General features: G+C 36.9%; 1 protein-coding gene across 2 annotated transcripts in view; it reads right to left on the minus strand.

The window, feature by feature from the left end:
• SNX7 (sorting nexin 7) overlaps nt 1–23160 on the minus strand; it is a 156950-nt gene that overhangs the window by 126414 nt on the left and 7376 nt on the right. For both annotated transcript variants that reach the window (XR_005834100.1, XM_040626996.1), the window contains exons 2-3: nt 5988–6170; nt 185–295 (exon numbers count right to left, since the gene is read on the minus strand). Coding sequence is in view for 1 of the 2 variants with exons in the window: in XM_040626996.1 (XP_040482930.1) it covers nt 185–295; nt 5988–6170 (294 nt within the window). In the remaining variant the exon portion in view is untranslated. The remainder of the gene's footprint in view (nt 1–184; nt 296–5987; nt 6171–23160) is intronic.

The raw sequence follows: 23160 nt of genomic DNA on the forward strand, positions 1-23160 counted from the left end.
AAATCTTAACATATTTAGAATAGTTTAGAAAAACAAATCTGTACATAGATTGAATGTTTAAGAGCAAATGTTTCTCAGATCAAGGAGTTACACTGAGTTTAAAGGTCTGACATTAGGTTTTTGGCATTCTAATGATTCGTAAGACAAAATGGTAGCCACCCTATGGAACAAAAAGTAGACTTACTGGAATAATCAGAGTGGGGTGTGCTTCTTCAAGTTTTCCTTTCAACCAAAGGAAATCTTGATAACGTCTCCTAACTTCAAATTCACTGGAGTCAAATTCCCCACGAGATGTCTGAAGAAAGAAAGAGAAAATAACAGCACACGCAATATGAGACGGAAGACATTTGCCTAATGTTATTTTAGACATTCTGAAATAAATGGGTCTCTAAGAAAAATTAACAAATTCTAATTATTCAGTGTTTGTCAGCCTGTACTTTTTTTGCAGTCATCAATTCATGTAGCAGATGAAACAAAGCAAACTTTCCAGTATTTCCAGAAAGAAAGCAAACATCATGCTCAAATTTAAAATCCAAACTGAAAAATCTGTCTTAGAGCAGCCATCTGCCTTCCACAAGATTTTAACTACGATTATATTTGGCATGACTTTCTTGCTAACAAGAAAGTGTGTTCTGAATTTAGGTTTCAAATATATTTTTCTCAAGATGATTAGAATTCAGAATTTGAGGAAAGTTCTATTTTTGTAATTTGGAAAATAACCTGAACATAACTGAGAAAAAAATGTTTTCCTGGAATTTGCTCAAATGAATTGCTTTGGTAAAATTTGCTTTTAGTATATGAAAATTCTAACATTTTACAGAGTGATTTTACCACTGTTTAAAAAATGTTATTAATGAAGATTTGATGTGAAAAGAAAATCTTCCTGTCATTTCTCAAGGGATTTTGAGTTATATGCCTAAACTCCTAAAAATTAAGCAAATAAATTAAAATATCTGTTCTCAACAAACCAAAAATCTACGCCAACACATATGACAAGAAGAACATGGGTACAATATCAACCTCACTTTCACTGCATGAATCCCAAGCCAAATAAAAAAAGATTATCTAACATGCACTCACTCACACTAATAATCTCATTAACTAAAATTTTTGCATATTAAAAATTACACACATTAATATTAAGGTTGAAATTTTCCTGGAGGAATAATGATGGAATAACACATTGCATGCATATTTCACACTCACCAGAAATATCAATCACCCACATAGTTGAATGCAATTGTAAAATTAAGGAGTTCAAGTCATAGATGCAATCTTAATTGTCACGAAATTGTCATGAACTTTTCATAAAAGTTATACTTTCCAAGGTTTATTCTTTTAAAATGAATGTTTAGAATATTATGCAATATATTTTATCAAAACATTTCCTTTTTAGTGGGAAAAAAGTAGAAGTAAATGAGATGCAGAAGTCTAAAGAACTAAATGTTCACAAAACACTATGAAATCTTAACTATGGGTACAAGTTATAGAAATGGTAAAAATAGGAAAACTAAATCTAGTAGAAACACAGTTTAACAACATATATACGAGTTGGTATGTATACATATATATGCAAATACACACATATGCATACATATATACGCACACAAAACATGGTTTATAGTCACTCATTAAAAAATACTTATTGAACACCTTCTTGTATGCGGCACATATGTATAGGTTCACTACCAATTTCCAAAAATATAAATTGGCATAACCAACACTAAAATACTCAGAAATTGGGCAGTGAAGAGCTTTATATGTCCTCAAGAATTTTCAACACTTGAAGTAAACATAGAACAATCTGATATAAATTCTGGCAAAGGGAGTATGTAAAACCAAGTCAAATAATTGCCTGATTCTGTCCCCATCACTCAGTCATTGACTTAGAAGAGTTTGCTAACATACTGCACTAGCAGAGGAAGAAAACAGAAGATAAGTACAAGTCTCAAAGACAGCGTGATGCTTTCATGCTACTTGAAGAATTTATTCTATTCCCGAAGAGTTATAAGACTAAGATATGGCAAGGGAAACAAGTATTATCAGCTGGGCTCAGATCATGGTTAATTTCCCAACAGCAGGGCCAGAATCACTGTCCCATCTAAAGTGGCCAATTTTGGTCATGAGAAGATAAATAGAAGCTTCCAAACTGTAGGAATAACAGGGTTTGATGACAGACCTCCAACTTAGAAAGAACATGTGTTCCAAAATAAACTTGAGGCACAAATAATGCTTCTGATAGAGAATACAGTTTTCCATGGAAGCTATATTGTAAATGGTGTTTAATTTTTCATGTCTAACCTTAAAAGCTTGGGTACTTGAAGTTTAGGGCGAATGGACTCGTGCAATCTATACCCCAAAATGCACTCATTCAACAAACACTGACCTTTGGTCAAGGGCAGTTACTCTAGGCTCTGAGGATTTAGAAAGCTGTTTTTGAGGGAAAACGAATCTTAGAATCAGGAGTAGACTTTAACCCCTACTCCACACTGGCAGACATTCCAGAGTCTGTCTTCATGATGAGGATGTGAGAGAGCAGACCCTTGTTAAATCTCTTTGCTCTTGTTTCTCTGTGTATTAAAGGAAGGCACATCTCTTGATCTCCAAAAGAGAAAGTTCTTCTTTAGAACAGTCACTTCAGATATTTTTACGCACAAGGAAAACAGATGCCAGGAACGTGGGCTTCCTGACACTCACCATTATGCACAGCCAGGTCACGCCTAAGTGTTCCTAAGTAGATACTGTCAGTGTGCATGTGTTTGCGTGTCTATGTGCATTTACCCGGATAATCTTACTGTCATAAACGCGAACTTTCATAAAACTAACACTTTCTCAGGGAAGCCACCTCTGAACCTCCAAACTAGATGGGGTGCCCATGCTCATAAAATCCTGTATTTTTCCTCTCATAGCATTTATGACTATAATTAAACAATTAAACATGTAATTGTTTAATATCCATCACCCCCTAGGTTGAAAGCTCCATGAAGGTATGTCTGCCTTGATTGCTGGTGTTGTCTCAATATACAAGCACAGTACCTGGGGCATAACTGGCATTCAACAAAACTTCACTGAATATATGAGAAAGTGAATAAATGACAAGTGAGTAACAAAGAAAAGACTATTTCTGATAACTTAATATTCATCTACTAAATGTTTAAATATTTGGATCTGCAAGGCATATTTTAGCATATATACATACAGCCTAAATCCTAGGATGTAGTAAAAACAATCAGAAGTAGAACAAAGGGACTTATTGTATAATAGTCTAGTTCATAAAAGTGAAATGAAAGACAGTTTGCCATAACCATGTAGAGGTGCACAAAAATATAACAGGAAACACATACAGTATGAAAGTAAACGGTCTGGATTTCAATCCCAGCTCAGGTAATCATATGGTGTATAACCTTTGGCAAGTTACTGAGTTTCAGCGTTGTCATGCACAAAATGGGGGTAACTCATAACATCTAGGTCCTGGGATCATTGTTAAGTTAATATGTATAAAGTGGTTAGAACATTGCCTGGCACTAAGTAATCACACAATAACTAGTAGTTAAGCACACCGTAATACTATCACTATTACACCTATTTTAAGAGCAGTACATTTAAAGTATGATGTAAATTTGGATAACTCATCAGAATTACATGTCTGTGATTATTACAGTAAAATTCACAGGGTGGCTTATAAAAAAGTGTCTTTCTAAGAGAAACAAATAATGACAAGAAAATAATTCAGTTGCACAAATTCTTTGCTAGGAAGGATGATAACAATGGGTGCTTAGAATTAAAATAGTAATACCAGGAGGAATCTGATTCTACTCTTGGCAGTATGTCTGTATAAACACATTAAATAGTCACAAAGACCCTACAAGGTTAGTACTGTTATCTTATTTACAACTGAGGAAACTAAGCATAGAGAGGTTAATTAAATTGCCCAAGACACATAGCAAGAAAGGGGAGTAATCAAGATTCATTTCCATGCTGTCTTGCTCCACAGCCTCTTGATAGAGGTATGATACCATAAATTTCTTCACTCATCCATTCACTGAAAAGTTAAATTGCTTACTTACTATATCCTAAGGACTGTGTTTGGAAATATGGATATCTGAAGATACAATTACCTTCCTTAAGAAGCTCACAGACTTGTTAGGAATAAATACAAATAAATACAAATAAACAAATCGACTTACCTGCAGATAGGCAAGAACTGAACATTTAGTATGTGTCAGGCATTTTGCTAAGTATTTTACATGGATTACCAATCCTAAATCAATTCTTACAGCAACCTGCAGAACCAGGTTCGATTATCATTTCTGTTTTATAGATTAAAAAAAAAAAACAAAACAAAACCTGAGGCTTAGAAGGATTAAATATAGACCTTTAATTTCTTTGCTATACTGACTCCAATGTTTTATAGTCTTCAAGAATTCAGTTAGAACAACATGAGAAAACAGAAGAAAGAAGACTTCCAGCCTGCAGGTGCAGGGGATAAGGGGGAAACAGGCCTCATTTCGAGTTGCTGAAAAATAAACAGTTTTTTCTTCCTCTAGAAGAGGGACATAGCAAACAAGGAAAAGTATATGCAAAGTCATAAGAGTAAGAAATACCCTGGAGGGGTGCCTGGGTGGCTCAGTCAGTTAAGCATCTGCCTTAGGCTCAGGTCATGATCCCAGCGTCCTGGGATGGAGTCCCGCATCAGGCTTCCTGCTCAGCGGGGAGTCTGCTTCTGTCTCTGCCCCTCCCCTCCACTCCTGCTCTCTCTCTCTGGCTCTCCCTCTCTCTCAAATAAATAATTAAATCTTAGGGGAAAAAAAAAGAAAGAAATACCCTAGAGTCTTCAGATATTCAGATAACAAAAGTAGTTCTAGATAAGTGGAGAGCAGTATTAAAAATGCGGAGTTAGGAAATGAGTCTTATATGGTAAGCTGGCATCAGACTGAGAAGTTCTTTATATGTCACTGAAAGGAATTCGCACTTTGTTCTATAGGAAGTGAGGAACCGAGGACGGATTTTAAGAATCTGAGTGAAGAGATCAAATAAATTTTTTTATGAACTATAACTAGCAGCAAGGTGGAATTTGCATTGGAAGAAGTGATTACAGGAAGATGGTCCAAACCCTTTTCAGCTACAAAAGAGATGTACTACAAAAGAGATTAGGGTGAGGCTTCATAAAGAAAATATTATAGGGGCACCTGGGAGGCTCAGTTGGTTAAGTGTCTGCTTTCAGCTCAGGTCGTGATCCCAGAGTCCTGGGATCAAGCCTCGCACAGGCTCCCTGCTCAGGGGGGAGACTGCTTCTCCCTCTCCTGCCTGCTGCTCCCCACTCAGACTCTCTCTCTCTCTCTCAAAGAAATAAAATCTTAAAAAAAAAAAGAAAGACAAGAAAATGTTACAACTTATGAATATAATTCTTAAAGGCTGCTATTACATAAAGGATTTAAAAAAAAACCAGTTATGCTATTTGGTTGTTTTATTCTGTCAGAAGTAAACTGTCTTTTTGCAGAGCCTTGTCCTAGGATTAAGGAGACTTGGGTTTTAGATTTACTCTGCCTTTGAATTATTGGACAACTAACAGTATCTTATAAAGGGGCCACTTGTTCTTATTTGGAAAACAAACAAAATTATATTTTGTAATCTTCAGAAGAAATGCTACAACAAAATATTATATCATGTTTTTAAATAGTTTTCTTTATTAGCAAACTGAGGCTCTTCTTTTCCAAAGATACTTCTTTATAATTTTTGAAACTAAAACTATATGTTCCTATTTCAAGACGCACTAAAAAGATGAGTGACTGTTGTAATTGGAATTTCGCTGACTTCATACAGAACAAGTGAAGGATAGATTAGATACAATGTCTTACCCAAAATGGTTGAAAAAAATAAGTCAATTCAGCTAAGATTCTCTACTGTTGAGAGTCGTAGTGAACAAAAAGCACTTCCAAAAGTTCAGAGAGCAACTGTATTCAAGAAAGTGTTCATTAAAAATTTACCTTAGTAATAATCCTGTAAGTAATGAAAGTCTCAATCGTGGTAACATGGCTTTCAGGTTCATCAACTGTAATGAAGAGATCTTTCAAATCTGGCTCATCTTCAAACTTGATTTGGTTTATCATTGACAGAGGGGATGTTGGCATCATAGGGCTGAAGGAATTCATGTCCATCAGTGAGGCATCCTAAGGAATAAAACACATTCAAAAATTAACATCTATAGAAGAAATAGTTTAAAATCCTCTTTTTCTTAGAAACCATGAATACTAATGAAATATGTCAAGAACAAAAAGGATGACTGGACTCCTGGTTAAATATGGTATGTTGAACATGTATTTTTATCTGCACTTCCTCTTAAAATCCCACTTTAAAAATGACAGCAAAGAAATAAATTAAAACAAGACAAAAAGGCATAAAAAGGCATAAACCCCCAAGGTGATAAAAGAGAGAGAGAGAAAGAGAGTAAGCAAACCAAAGCAACAACTTTTTGGGAACTGGAAATCTGATTGTTGAGGGGTAACTGAAACAGTAGCGCAGAGAAAGCTGAACAGTAAACCTAGGAGATAATGGTAAACTCAAAAGGCATATTTTTAAGAAAGAATCCCAGAAACATTTAAGAATTACAGGCAGCAGAAACCTGTGAACACAGAGTGCTCGTAGAGCTAAAACCAGAGGACTGGTTGAAGAGCTGATTTAAAAAAAAAAAAAAAAAAAAAAAAGAGCACCTCAGATTCCCTCACCTACCCCATGCCATCAGGTGACATTTCATCCCCAATTTTGCAGAAAACTGGAAGTTTATTTTCTGGAGTGTGTCTGAACTCAAGGGTGCCAGGCAGAATGGAGGAAGGGATAGCAAGGGAAAGTCCTATAGAGTAGATGGGAAGATAGCCAGCCCTCTTCCCTCATCTGGCCGCAAGGATGCCGGCAGCAATGTGCAAAATTCCACAGAGCGGTCAGAGGGTTCCTCTCCGCTCACAATTCCGAGAAAAAGCTAACAGTTGCAGTCCCTGAGGAATTAGCCAGGTCTCTGCATAATCACCCTGCAGTGAAGCCCTTACCATACATGCTGAATATCTACTCCACTTTTTATTACCTGATGTAGAGACTACAAAATATCTAAATACGCCGAAAGCCTCTGATGTGAAAGACTCACAAACAGAAGACAGGAAGCAGTTAGAGAACAGAACGCTTACAAAAAATAGATGAAATCATCAGAGATAAGAATGATAGCTAATTCATGAATAAAAACAGGAGTTATATTCTTAAAAGATTCAGAGAACAGCAGCAAGACAATAAAAAAGGAGGCTCATGAAAATTGAAATATGATAATAAGATAACAACTCAACAGGAAGTTTGAAAGCTAGAAGTCAAGAACTAAGTTGAATTAAAAGAACAAGAGATGGAAAAGGAGAAGGAAGTGTTTTTAAAAAATTAAAGGATCCAGGCAGGCAGTGCCTTAATAAAACTAACTCCATAAAATGAAGGAGGAAAATGTGCTTTGAACTGAAGTGTTTCCAGGTTGATAGGGGCCTCTCACACCTCCTCCAAATGTATGGGGCGCAGTGGTGGGTGCAACCATCTATTACCATGACATTTCATAATAGAGTTTAGCTTCCAGAGAGAATATAAACAGGTAAAATACAATAGGAATCTCAGGAATCCGAATGGCTCCAGATTTCTTAATGGTAAAACAGGAAACTAAATGACAATAAAATATCTTCCAAATTTTGAGAGAATATCTTCTACCTAGAACTCTATATAGCCAAATTGTCATTCAACTATACACATAGCTTAAAGCCATTTCAGATATAAAGGATTCCAAAAACTGACTTCCCGTGCACCCATTCTTTGGAAGCTTCTTTAACTTTCCAAAATGAGGGCATAGAGCAAGAAGAAATAGGATCCAGAGGCACCTGGGAGGCTCAGTCAGTTGAGCGTCCGCCTCTTGGTTTGGCTCAGGCCATAATCTCAGGGTTGTGGGATCAAGCCCACCATAGGGCTCCATGCTCAGCAGGGAGTCTGTCTGGGATTCTCTCTCTCCCTCTGCTCCTCCCCCCACCCTTCAAAATAAGTAAATAAATCTTAAAAAAAAAAAAAAAAAAAAGGAGAAACAGGATCTAAAAACAGTAGATTCAACAGAAAAGAGAACCAGAAGAAATTCTTTGAATGATTGTGAAGGAATGTTCCAGGCTGACAGCTCTGCAGCAGGACTAGAGAACAACCTATATAGACCTGCTCAGGAAGACAGAGTCACCAGGGAGGCAGGGAGATGAAGGGGACAAAGAATAAAGGAAGAGAGGGAAGAAGGAAGGAGGGACAGAAGGAAAGACACAGGGGAGTGAGCAAAGGAAGGAGGAAAAGAAAAAAAGAGAGGAAAGAAAGGGAGGGAGGAAGGCAGGAAGGGAGGAAGACAGGGAGGGAGGGAGGAAGGAAGGAAGGAGAGGAAGGAAGGAAGGAAAGAGAGAAAAGGAAAGAGAAGAAGAGAAAAGAGAGGGAAGGAGGGAAGGAGGGAGGGAGAAAGAGAAGAGAAGAGAAAAGAGAAGAGAAAGAGAAAGAGGGGGAAAGAGGGAGAGAGGCAGGTGACAGGACATGTGATATGTTTAAACATAAGAGAGGAAGCATGCCATGTGAGATTTTGTAGATGAATTGAGATGGGTGCAGAGAAATCCAAGATGGAGAGAAAGCAAGAGCAAGGGATAAAGAAGAAGAGGAAATGAATGAATGAAGGAATAAGTGAATGATGAACTCTCAAGAAAGCAAAAGGTGTACAAGAATGAAAATGTAATCCTAGTTCATTATATGGCTTGACTGTGAATAAATTGTTCTTAATCCTGAATTTAACTTAAAATGGTGATGTAATTATACTGATCAGAAGAAAAATACAGGTACTATATATGTTTGAGGGGAAGAGACATTGCCTATAAAAGAGCTTCAAAAATGCAATTACTATGATGGAAAAAAGGAAGACGAGCAACTGTTCCAGACTGAAGAAGACCGAAGAGACATAATAGCTAAATACAACATGTGACCTTGAATTGGATTCCATACCAAAGGAGGAGAAGCTTTGTTTCTTCTCTCTAAACTATGTTATTGGGACAACTGGAGAAATCTGAAAGGGTCTGTGGATTAGAATGTAGTACCGTGTCAATATTAGTTTACTGATTTGGATATGTATACTGTAATTTGGTAGGAAAGTGTCCCTGTTTTCGAAAAATACATGCAGACCTTTTTAGGAGTCATGAAACATCATGTCTCCAATTGACTCACTAACACGGGGGGGGGGGGAAGTTGTGAAATGGCAGTCATTGGGAAATTTAGGCTCTTTGTGGTATTCTTGCAACTTTTCTCCCAGTTTGAAATTGTTTCAAGATAACAAGTATATTTATAGTTTTTAAAAGTTAAATAATTCTACAAAGCTTAAAATAAAACAAAACAAATTAAAATTTAAAAGCAGCTTCCTCTGCTCCAGAATTGCTATTCCCAGCTCATGTTCCTCAGAAGCAAACGTAGAACTCTATTAGCAGTCCTTATTTCAAAATAACATATGTATTGCTTTTTTTTTTCAATTTTGACATTATCCAACAGGTTTCCTACTAAGGAGAATAAAGAGTATTTATTTACTTAATTAATTATACAAGTATAGACTCAGATTCCTATGTTATTCAGTGGGTTACGATCCATTATTATCATAATTTACTTTGATGTTTTAAGTGTTCAAGACCCACTAGTGGCACGTATGTATTTTTTATTTGTCTTCATTATTCCTTGAACACTTTATATAACATAACTTGGCAGAATAAGGTTTCTGGTTGATCTTATATTTTCCCTGAACCAGCGATGGAATCAGACATTTCTCCAAGGAGCTCTGGTTCCTTCTAGAGGAAACTGGAATTTGGAAACCAAGATATGAATGATAGGAAATATATGTATAACACACACACGCACATGCACATCTGGATCTAGATATATACAGATAGATATTAAATACTATGAGTTCACAGCGATTCCAACTACAATTTGACACCATTTGACTGTTCTGGCCTTACCTCTTTCCATATTTGTAACTCTTTTCTCCAGCAGAGAGAAGCCTGGCTCCCAGTATCCTGAAAATATTTACTAATACGCTCAATCCCCCCACATGTAACCAGCCTCCCAACCAGGCCAGCTGTCTCCTCAGCCCTGACCACATGAGCCAAGGCAGTCTTATTCTCATTCACAACCACACTGGTTCCCTCCTCAGCCCCAAGCCCACTAGCTACTTCCTTGGACATACTGTCTCCTCAGGCATTTTCAATAGTTTGTTTTTAAAGAAAGGGCTGCATGTTATTTTTTTAATAAAAATTTTTAAATGAAACAAAAGGATAATATGCAGTAAATTCTACAAGTAATGTTTTATTCATGTGCAAAGATAAAACTATCAATATGACATTTGAGTTATTTCTTCAGTAGTAATAATGACTTGTTTCCAACTCTCTACTTTCTCTTTTAGATACCACCTTTTTCCTCCAAAATTAAGAATACAGATGTCAGAATCAAAAATTTTGTCTGTTGTTATGAACAGACTGAATTTAACCAACACACTTGGAGATGAATTCAGCAACAAAGTCCATCATAACTTAGCAACAGAGTCAGCCAGTCCTAAATGAAAAAAAAAAAATCATTACAAAGGAGGCCCAAAACTGGGTTCCAGTCCTTTCTCGGCCACTGACTAAGCAGATAACTTTGAACAATTAATTCAGCCTTTCAAGGTTAAATTGAGGATTTGGAGTTGAAAATCTGCAAAATCTCTCCCACCTCAAAGGCTAAAAGTAGAACTTCTAAATGTATTAATATAGAAAAATGTAGCAAACCCCTGATATTTTAAGAAAAGGAATGCTTTTTAGTACTAGGAATGAAAGAAAGATTGAAATCATAATACTGACTTATTTTTCCCCTCAAAACAAATCAACTTAAATCCTTCTGAAGCTTCAGTAATATCCAGAGTACTATTCTCAAGGTTCTTCCCACACAAAAAGTTATGTGAACTGTAATACAGCATTTGGGTAACCCCTCAATGCAATAATACAGGAGATATTATGATAAGACACACCAGTTGAAGAGATAAGAACAATAATGGTTGTTTAAATTAAGAAAGTTCAGGTTATTGTGATTACAAAATGATTTGTGAAAGGAAAAACATTTAGGCATGCTTTAGACCAAGGAATAGAAGACAAGTAACAGTTGTATTAATAAGACACAAAAACAGAGACAATAAATGTCTTGCAATAAAAGCTTAGCAAAATAAATTATGGTATATCCCTATTGATAAGCTACAATAAAGTCTATCCATGTGATAGAATACAATAAAGTGATTAAAAGTAATATTCTAGAAGTAACTTAGAATACAGTATGTTGGAAAAAAGGCCATAGTATATTATTAAAAGAGAATAACAGGGTATAAAATTTGTGTACAATTAGATTCTTATGTGTGTATGTGTGTTTGTATGTGTGTAAGATAGAGAAGGTAGGAGAGAAAAAGTGAGAGAGAGAGAGGATACAAACTTATAAACTATACCAAAAAAGTTAACAGAAGTTATTCCAGGTGTTGGGATTGCTGTTGAGTTTAATATTTTTCTATGAGTTCCTGCATTTATATATAAATGCAGAATAAACATATATTGAAAAAAATATTAAAACTGTTAGTGTCAACACTGTGCATAGTATGTTCAAAGGCAGTAAAAACTACTGTAATAAGTTAAAACAATTGTCTGGGGCCATTTGGGCAAAAGACCTCGGATTACATTCGATTTTTTTCCTCAACGCATCAAAGTTGCATAATTAAATAGGAAATTTTAAAATGTCTGGAATCACAAGGAAATTGGATTGTCAAGATAAATCATGGAACGCTAACACAATGGTCACTAAGGAGCCACTAAAAACATAATTTAGAGGTTCCAAATGAATATGCAATCAGCACGGCCAAAAATATCTCTCTGTATAGTATATATTGCATATAGTATAGCCGCTTCACTACATAAGAATCTGTTTTTGCAATCCAAAGAAGATTTTTACTCTTATGAAAAAAGGTGAAAAGAAAAAATAGTGTTCAGCAACTGTTCTGCAGCAAGCCCTTAGAGAGGGGGCGTGTACCCCAAGCAGTAAGAGTGGCGCCACCAAGCTCCTTCCCCAGGAACTACACTCAGCATCATGGCTTGAACTGTGTCTGTGAGCATCTGTGCTTTATTCCCATTGATTTGGTGCATCCATTAGCAAAATGTGTCCTAAGGTGTCAGAAAAGCCTAAGAGAGGTTGTGTTTTGGGTCCGGGAATGCTCAGAAAAATTTTCCATATAGATTAATGGTAACTGCTCCTTCGCTTTACACCATTTCAGCTTACAAAAGGTTTCATAGGAATGCTCTACTTTCAGATGGGGGGGGGGCGCTGTAGTAGCTTTTTAAGCCGACAAATTTTAATTTGACAGGCAAACATACTTTTAAGTTTCCCTGACACTGCACACAACCATGTGCTTTGGTATTCTTTGTAGTCACCCTCTTAACTCACCACAACCCACTTCTTATACCTACTACATAATTTAGCATTCTATTTCTTCTGCTTAAAATGCATCCTTTTGTAGAGCGGGAAAGATCTGCATGAATTTACAAAGGCTCACGATTCCAATGAGCATAGTGTGGTGTCAAAAATATGCTTCAATATCGAGCAAAGGAAGAAAATTACAGGCTGAAATTTAGCAACATCCAAGATTTCAGTAGAAGGATTTAAATTACTATGAATCACTCAAAAACATTCTTAAAACCTCAATAAAACTGACTATCCAAAGAGTTTTATATTCACTTCAAAAAAGGGAAAGAAAATATAATGACAATGCTTAAAAGATTTACATGAATAAGAGGAGAAAATAAGTGTTTGAGAAGATCCAAAGAAGCAATTAACCAAAAAGCCCTCCATTTAACCTTTTGTGGTGGCTGCTTTTCAGGAGAAATGGATCATTAAAATCTGTTCTTTCCAAACAAAGGTCTCACCTCCACAATAATGTGCACTTCTTTCTCCTGTTATCTCTCTCTTTCTCTTTTCTCTCTTCCCGCCCCCACCCCTGAACTTTATTTATACATTCATTCATTCTTAGCATTTGGATAGATGTCCATTATCTTCTGATCTTTCAGACGATCAAAGTACACCGTTTCATTTTCTTTCTTCAAGACATTAAAGCAGAAGGGAAATGATCTGTGTGGTATATCTCTACTTCTTAAATAACATTGACTACCTTTCTTATAGCTAGCGTAGTGAAGACACACAGGCACACACACACCAAAAATCCTGGGATGGTTTCAAGCCTAGATGTGAACATGTATTAACAGCAAAGCCAAATTATTGCAAGAAGTCACTGTCTTCTACCCTTATTCCAAACCAACCCATCCATGAGAGAAACCACTTAAACGACTTTACTGAAATAAATGGACATTAGAATTCTGTTAGCATGATATTGAAATTTATTGACACCATCACTTACAAATTTAGTCTAAGTTTTCCTTTTTGTTACATTTGGTTTAGTATAAGCATTTGTTATGGGTTAAATTATGTCCTTCCAAAATTCATATGTTGAATAGACCTAACACCCCAGACCTCAGAATGTGAGAGAGGGTCTTTACAGAGGTTATTAAGTCAAATTGGGGTGGGTCCTTATGCAATATGACTGGTGTCTTAATAAAAAGAACAAATTTGGACACAGAGACATGTATAGAGGGAACGCAATGTTAAGAAACATAAGGAGAAGACAGCCATCTCCAAGCCAGGTGGAGAGGCTGGAACAGATTCCTTCCTCACTGCTCTCAGAAGGAACCAAGCCCACCGACACGTTCACTTCAGACTTCTGGCTTCCAGAACTGTGAAAAAGGTAAATAAATGTCTCTTGTTGCAGACATTTCAGACACAGACACCTCGAGTATGGTGTTTTGTTACGGCAGCCCTAGCAAACTGACAGCATTTCTACACGTAGAGTTGTAGACAACAAAAATTTAAGGAAGGAAGCAAGGGTGGAAAGGAAGGAATTATGATGACTGCATTTCATCCTTGCTCCACTCCTTCATTTTCTTACAGGTTAACAATCAACTCTAGTAATTTCTGAGAAACGTTTTTGCCTCCCTCCTTTAATGCTCTTCCGTGGTTCCAAGGTTCTACTACTGAAATAAATAAAATACATCACTGAAATTTAAAACAAACAATGGCCTGCCAATATTTGAGTACTCAGGAGATAAACACCAAAAGGAACAGGTTAGAAGGTGAGATACGACCTTTCTAAGAGGTGTCCTTCCTGAATATCTCCCACTAAAAGGCTACTTGGAAACATCTCATAAATATAACATGAATTGCTCTTATAATACTAAATTGTATCCACCATCTGTGCACAAACAGCTATTTTCTTTTTACAAGTAGAGGGGGAAAAATCAATGTGAGAAGTGTGATAAATCAGAACGGTGGCATGAAAAGGCCATGCAAATAAAATTTGCTGATGCGCAAGAAACACGCCCGCCAAGAGACATCTGGTAAAAAAGCAACTTAAAGTGGAAGGAGTTTGAGAAACTGTGTTATGAGGGACACTCATCCTGATGGGCCTAAATTTAGACTTACCAGCTGTGTTTTGGTTTACAGCTCCTTCCAATCTGCCTGCTTATAATAATAATAAAAAATCAGAAAGGCCTTCTGTGGAACACTGTTGAAAATGTGATTGGGGGAAAAGCCAGCCTGTGTCATGTTCTATAAAGGGGCATACAACACTCTAATCTTGTTTGACATAATTTCCAGGGCTATGTAGGATATATCCACTTGTATGCATATATGATAATTTATTTATCCATTTTTCTGTTTCTAGCATTTCTATTTTCTAACACTGTTGCCTTGAATGTACTTGGACTTCCTCAGGTTTTGTGCACTACAAAGCTATGTACTAACCATAGTAATTTTTCACATCATTCTATTTGACAGAACATTCCCTTCTGTCCATCTCCCCGAAAATGTAGTATATTAAAAGAAAAAGTCTCTGTAGTCAGGCAGAGAGGTCATATCTCACCTGGGATCACAGAGGTTACGGAGAGGAAAAAAAAGAAGAAGAAATGTGATATACACATTATCTGCTTAAAGGTTTTGTATGAATTATCTTAGGTAAACCTTACCACAACCCTGCTGAGTATGTTCTATTTCTCCTCCCTACCTTTTTTTTTTTAACCAGACAGCAATACTTACGATTTTTGACTTTACAACAGTGAGAAAGGGACACATGTCCAGCAGAAACCATACTTTGATTTTGAATTTTGATCTTTTCTTGGGCTAGCGATATATACGCAACACNNTTCTTAACGCTGGATGGCAGTGTTCCAGTCAGCCACGTGATCACAAGGGTAAACAGCCAATACACTTACCACCATGCTGCACCCATGCAATCAACTTGTTTTTCACTTTCAGGACAGTATTCAACAAACTCAGTATCACAGGTGAATGAGATAGTCACCACTTTATTATAAAATAGGCTCTGTGTTAGATGATTTGGCCCAATTGTAGGCTAATGTAAATATTCTGATTATGTTTAAGGCAGGCTAGGCTAGCTATGATGTTTGCTGGGTTAGGTGTATTAAATGTATTTCAACTCACAATATTTTTAATTTACAATGGGTCTGCCAGGATGTAACCCATCATAAGTGAAGGAAGATCTGTATATTTTTTTCTATGCATGAAAATACTCAATAATAAAAAAATTATTTAAAAACTTATAAAAGGGGGGCACCTGGGGGGCTCACTCTGTTAAGTATCTGCCTTCAGCTCACGTCTTGATCCCAGGGTCCTGGGGGATTCCAGGGGTCCTGTGTCTGGCTCCCTGGTCAGCGGGGAGTCTGTTTTTCCCTCTCCCTTTACCCCCCCACTTGTGCTCGCTCCTTCTCTCTCTCTCAAATAAATAAAATCTTTTAAAAAAAGTTATAAAAGGTGTGTTCAAACAGGATAAGGATAAATTCTTGATTACTGAAAATGTCCAGTAATTTTCTTTTAAAGTTTTCTCATAAAACTTAGAAATAAAAATAAAGTCCTGTTGACAGTTCATAGGTAGGCAAAGGTAAGTGAGTTCCAGATTTTTAGCATTTGTATTATTTTAAGGGCCTCTTTTTTTTTATACTCAGACAACACACACACACACACACACACACATCAATGCTCTTATTCACGTCAGTAAAGATCACTGCGTATGTAAGCTAGGACAAGTAAATAACAGGTAAAATGTTAAGGCTGAAAGACAGACAAGGCTCCCACACGAAGTGTGTCCTCCAAGCCACTGGTACAGTTCTATGTACGCCTCACCAACAGGTCACGTTACTGCATGCCAAAGACATTTAAAGCCCTTAATGTTAAATCCACAAATGACAAAGGTCTATTAAACTTGCCTCAAAATAAGTGTGGGCTACTGGATACATGTATTAAACACAGTATTCAGTCAACTACCTATTACAGATTCAGTGATGACTAAGTAGGAGCAGAGCAAGCCAGGAAAAAGAATTACTCTAACCAGAACTCCTGAAGAAGTTGAAAATATGTTCTATGGGCAGACAACACTGCAGACCGAACTTAGGAACGTAATAAAATTAAAAAAAAAAAAAAAGGTTCCTAAGGAGCACAGCCAACTGACTGTACACTTAATAGGCATGACTAAAATGGATTCTGGCATACAGTAAATTATAACTACTCCCCTAAACCAAAGTTTCAACTTACTAGATGGTTTCCAGGGAAAAGGCTTAGTTGCCTTGATATCCAGCCACACCAACGACCTTAAAAGCATTCCTAAGAGACTTAATATATACTTATATCAAGAAAACTAGTAGACAGTTAAAACAGCTATACCAAGAATAATCTTATCCTCTAGTAATTCAAATAACATGACAAATACTACATATCATGAATCATTCAACTGGGGAGCCATTTACACACGCAGGCACTCTGGAGATATTGAGGGTTTGGTTCCAGACAACCACAATACAGGGAATACTGCAATAAAGTAAGTCAAATGAATTTTAGTTCCCAGTGCGTAGAGAAGTTATGTTTACACTACTCTCTAGTCTCTTAAGTGTGCAATAGCATTATGACTAGAAAATGTACAGTACATACCTTAATTGCAAAACATTTTTTTGCTAAAAAATGTTAACCATGATCAGAGCTTTTAGTGAGTTGTAATCTTTTTGCTGGCAGAGGGTCTTGCCTCAATGTGATGACCACTGACTGACCAGGGTTGTGGCTGCTGAAGGCTGAGGTGGCGGTGGCAGTTTCTTAAAATAAGACAACACTGAAGTTTGCTGCAAATATTGACTCACCCTTTCATGAACGATCTCTCTGTAGCGTGTGACGCTGTTTGAAGCATTTTACCCACAGCAGAACTTCTTTCACCCTTGGAGTCGGTCCTCTCAAGCCCTGCTGCTGCTTTATCAACTGAGTGTATGTCATGGTCTAAATCCTCTGTTGTCATCTCAACAATCTTCACAGCATCTTCACCAGCAGTAGATTCCAGCTCAGGGAACCACTGTCTTTGCTCTTCCATGAGAAGCAGCCCCTCAGCCGTGAAGGTTCGATCCTGAGATTGCAGCCATTCAGTCCCATGTCCGGGCTCCACGGCTGCTTCTAGTCCTCTGGCGGTTCCCACCACACCTGCAGTTACTGCCTCCACTGGAGTCCAGAACCCTCCACGTCATCCATGAGGGCTGGAACCAACTTCTTCCAAACTCCTGTTCATGTTGATACTGGGACCTCTTCCCATGAATCATGAATGTTCTCAGTGGCATCTAGAATGGTGAATCCTTCCCAGAAGGTTTTCAATGGACTTTGCCCCCAGATCCATCAGAGATATCACCATGGCAGCTATAGCCTTATGAGATGTATTTCTTAAATAATAAGACTTAAGAGTAGAAATCACTCCTTGATCTATGGGCTGCGGAATGGATGTTGTGTTAGCAGGTATGAGAACAACATTAATCTCATTGTCCAGCTCCATCAGAGCTCGTGGGTGACCAAGTGCATTGTCAATGAGCCATCATATTTTGAAAAGAATCTTTTTTCTGAGAAGGAGGTCTCAACAGCGGGCTTAAAATACTCAGTAAACCATATTGTAAACAGATGTGCTGTCATCCAGGCTTTGTTGTTCCATTTATGGAGCACAGACAGAGTAGATTTGTAATTCTTAAGGGCTCTAGGATTTTCAGAATGGCAAATGAGCACTGGCTTCAACTTATAAAGTCACCAGCTGCATGAGCTCCTAAAAACAGAGTCAGCCTGTCTTTTGAAGCTTTAAAGCCAGGCACTGACTTCTCTCTAGCTATGAAAGTTGTAGATGGCACCTTCTTCCAATAGAAAGCTGTTTCTTCTACACTGAAAATATGTTGTTTAGTGTAGCCACCTTCATTAACTATCTTTGCTAGATTTTCTGGGTACCTTGTTGCAACTTCCACACCAGCACTTGCTGCTTCACCTTGCACTTTTCTGTTACGGTGATGGCTTCTTTCCTTAAACCTCACTAACCAACCTCTGCTAGGTTCTAAGTTTCTCCTGCAGCTTCCTCACCTCTCTCAGCCTTCACAGAATTGAAGAGTTAAGGCCTGGCTCTGGCTTAGGCTTTGGGTTAAGGAAATACTGTGGCTGGTTTGATCTTTTTCTCCATATCAGTAATAAGACTGTTTCATTTTTTTTACCATTCACGTATTCACTAGAGTAGCATTTAAAACTTCCTTTAAGAACATTTCTTTTGCATTCACAACTTGGCTGTTTGGTGCAAGAGGGATAGCTTTTAGAATACCTTGACTTTCAACATGCTTCCTCATGAAGCTTAATCATTTCTAGAACACATACAACATTTATGTATGAAGTCTCCATCTCATATGGGTGCTGTTCGTGGCACCCCAAAGCAAATTACCATAATAACATCAAACATTACTGATCACAGGTCAGTAACAAATATAATAATAGTTAAAAAGTTTGAAATATGACAGAATTTCCAAGATGTGACACAGAGACACAAAGTGAGCAAATACTGTTGGGAAAATTGTGTCAAGAGAATTGCTTGACACAAGGTTACCACAGATGTTCAACTAGTAAAAAATGCAATATTTGCGAAGCCCACAATAGAGGAAAGAACAATAAAATGAATAAGCCTATGACATAGCATTTAAGGGGCAATACCAAAATTCTGATAGCACTCTCAATAGTAACTAAAAAACATATAGGAACAAAGGTATGTCTGTGAGTCTCTGAAGATCTCATTACAAACTGCAAAACAGATGCATCTACAACTTAGAAACATTAGTCTTATGTACCACAATAGCAAATACTGCGATTTTCTAAGGGACAGGGACTGTGTCTTGCACCACCATATACTTAACATTACTTCATTTACTCCTGTCAACAACATGATGGAAGTAAGTGCAATCATCATCATCTGCATCTTACAGATAAACTGATAAATCTGTGGCATAGGGATGATGATAATTCTCCCCAAATCACTTATCTCAACAGGCAGAGCCAAGACTCAATCACCACGACCATCACCAACAGCCATATTCACACACAAAAAGCACCCAGTGTAGAAGCTTTACTTCATTTTACAAATGTTCACTGAATGTCAACCATGTGTCAAGGCACTAGGTTGGGGCTACAACAGCAGCCAAGATGGCATGCTTCCTGGGCTCTCACGAAGCTTACACTTTGGTTAAGTGGGAGGGTTGGAGATAATAAACAAGTAAACACAGAGAAAAAACAAGAAAATTCCAGATTTGAATAAATATTGATAAACAAGTTTATAAATTCCCCCCAAAAGTGGGGTTGCTTGCTGGGGTAAGGGGTTAGGGCAGGGAGAAAGAGAAGCGCTCCTGATAGAGCTACCAGGGAAGCTGTCTTTCAGGAGGTAATACTGAAAATGAGCCAGTCATGAAAAACACTGAGGGAAAAGGATTCTAGTCTGGAGAACCAATGAAGCCTATGACAGGAAAGGACTCAGAATGTTGCAGGGACCAGAAAGGTGGCAAATGGCGGGAACACAGGCTTTGGTGAAGGTATGAACAACAGAACTCATTTTAACATTTACTGTGTCAGAATCATAAGTATTCACATTTTCATCTTACAGGTCTTGTAAAAAGGGAGGGGAGAACTCCATGATAAATGACTGTTTCACCTAAAAATCCCAAAGTGAGACATTTGTTGTACAGCTAGAGGTTTTTTTAAGGCTCTGTATGGTCTTACTCTGACAATCATTAGCATTAGCCAACTGGAGACTAATAATCATGACTAATGCTTTTCTATTTGTCTCAGTTATGCTCCTTACCTAGTGAAAAAAATTTTTTTGTATTTAATACCCAATAGAAAAAAAAATGTTTTTCCTTATTCAGAGAGGTCCAGCATGCCATTTGCCTCTGGCTCTGCCACAAGACCACTGTGGGAGATGGTAGGATTGTTCCCAGTAGCCCTCTGTCTTCCGACAAGAGGATTTTATCTCCTGGCTAACTGCCAGGTAACTTTCAGTGCATCCTTACGGAAGGAAAATAGTTTCCCACCGCAATGGATTTGATCAGTGACTTAGTTTAGATAATGGCATGTGTCTGTGCAGATTTGGAAGCCATTGCCTGTTTCCACCAGTGCTATTCTGTTCCCTCTGCCAGAGGAATCACATGTCCAAATTAGGGGTCTCTCCTTCAGTCTTGATCCCAAAAGGAAGAAGACATGTGAAACAGACTCAAAACTTGGAACAGACTCATAGCCCAGTTACAGCTGACAGGTTCATGAAAAAGAAATAAGCCTTTATTGTAGGTAAGTCACTGAGATCTTGTTACTTATACTACAGCATAATTAGTGAAAGCCGATGAAAACATTATTCAATGTTCAATTAGATTAAATATATAAATACATATTTATATATGTGTGTATTAACACACACTAAACTTTCTTAGAGTTAGTACAAAAGAACAAATTGGGGATTTTTTTCCCCCAATTTTGAAGATTCTTATATAAAGAGTTTTCCATTTGCTTTTGGTCACACATAATAAGGCTTCCATTTCAATAGTAAACAGAATTTCTATCCCCAATATTTCATTTCAAATGATTAAGCTCTGTTTTTCATTTCAAAATAAAAACTTTCTTTCTTATACCAAAAAATTAAAGCCATGACTAAAAAAATAATAAAATTACAAGAAAAATGAACCTAAAAATATTATGTTAATTAAATGAAAGAAACCAGACACAAACGACCACATATTGTCTGATTCCATTTACATGAAATTTCCTGAAAAGACAAATCTGTAGAGACAGAAAATAGTAGATTAGTGGTTGTCTATGGCTGGGAGTGAAAACAGAGATTAATTGTAAATGATGTCATAGATTTTTGGGGGGATATAAAAATGTTCCAAAACTGGTTTACAAGGATGGTTATGCAACTTGGTAAATTTAATTAAAAAAAAAATCACCTCTGGATGAAGTTTATAGTATATAAATTATACCTCAGTGAAGTTACTTTAAAACAATAAAAAAGAGTATTTCATACCAAAGCATTTTCAAAATAAAAAAATATATATGTATCTATAATTATTTCAGTTTTAATTTTAAAAATTACTGGTTTAACCCTCCGTTCTATCGTAAGAGCATTTTACTGATTTTTTATGTCAGTATTTCCTAATAAATTTGATTTCCAGACTTTATCCTTTTTTATTAATACTACAGATAGCAACACTGTGTTATCCAGAATGATTGGTATATGCAGTGTCAGAGTTAATAAAATATTCTATGTAAACCAGAGAAAATCTTTCAAGCATGTAACTTTTCCTTGGTTTATTGAGAAAACTTTAACATACATTCCTAAAGTGAGTAACTATGAAAGTTTACTTTAACTTTTAGTCTTCTATCTTCTTTGGAAAGTGTGGGATACAAATAAATATAAGAATAAAATACACTTTGAACAATACAACCACATAGCTATTGAATCTGTGTTTCTTTTGGATCACACTAGCCATTTGTAACAATGGAGCAGGTTATCAGTTAAGAGCTGTACCAGAGCACCCTATCGGAACCTCAAGGATACAGAAATAAAATTGCACCTTTATTTTTTTTTTAAAGATTTTATTTATGTATTCGACAGAGAGAGAGAACACATGCAGGGGCAGCAGCAGACAGAGGGAGAAGCAGGCTCCCCGCTGAGCAGGGAGCCCGATGTAGGACTCGACCCCAGGACTCCGGGATCATGACCTGGGGGGAAGGCAGACGCTTAACCGTCTGAGCCACCCAGGCGCCCCCAAAATTGCATCTTTAAAACTCAATAAAGTATTTTTTAGATTTTTTATTATGTTCAAATCTGGTGCCTTTTGACATCAGTTTCCCAAAATATTTTTAATAATATTTCCCATTGTCATGGATCAATAAATAAATACTGTTGTCCACATAAAAACCTTTCCTAAAGGTTCTCATGGATTTTTTTTTCTTTCGGCTATACAACATCCAATCCCCTTTCCAAATACAACATTGACTATAGTTTCTACAAGTGCTTATCCCTTTCTGCACCTGCCATCTCCAGCCTTCACATCGACTTTGTGAGTACCTACTAGGCACCATTCCATTCCTTTCCTGCAGGAATAAGTTTCCACTGCTTGCCACCAAGCTTTCTGATTGAGATAGGTGATATTAGCTCTAAAAATTATTTTTCCTAGTAAAAGAAGGTTCTTAAGTGATTCCTTGGGGTTGTTGGGGGTTTTTGTTGTTGTTGTTATGTTTATTGTTGTTGTTTTGTTTTTTGGTTTTGTGTTTATTTCTTCTAATACAATTCGAAAAGGTGATTTTGTCCAGGACGGACATTCAACATAGCTCTGTATCATCCAGCAATAACATTTACTCACCATTTATTAAGACAATTTGTTCTAATTCCATTTGGTTTAGTCTCCTGATAGGAAGGACCAACACAATATAAATTGAATTTACGGAAAACAGATCATTAGCAAATTACTGTAATAAATGGGTCTATGCATAGGAAAAAAGTCATAGGCCATATCATTCATTAACATAATTATCCCATAAATATTTAAAGTTCCCACTCCCCTACCACCAAGAAGTTTAATCTATTGGAGAGAGACAAGCAATCAAGGTTTTACCAATGAGAAATAAATACCTATTCGTAAGGTA

The sequence above is a fragment of the Ursus maritimus genome, unplaced genomic scaffold (assembly GCF_017311325.1).
Source record: "Ursus maritimus isolate PB19 unplaced genomic scaffold, ASM1731132v1 scaffold_12, whole genome shotgun sequence".
Lineage (NCBI taxonomy): Eukaryota > Metazoa > Chordata > Mammalia > Carnivora > Ursidae > Ursus > Ursus maritimus.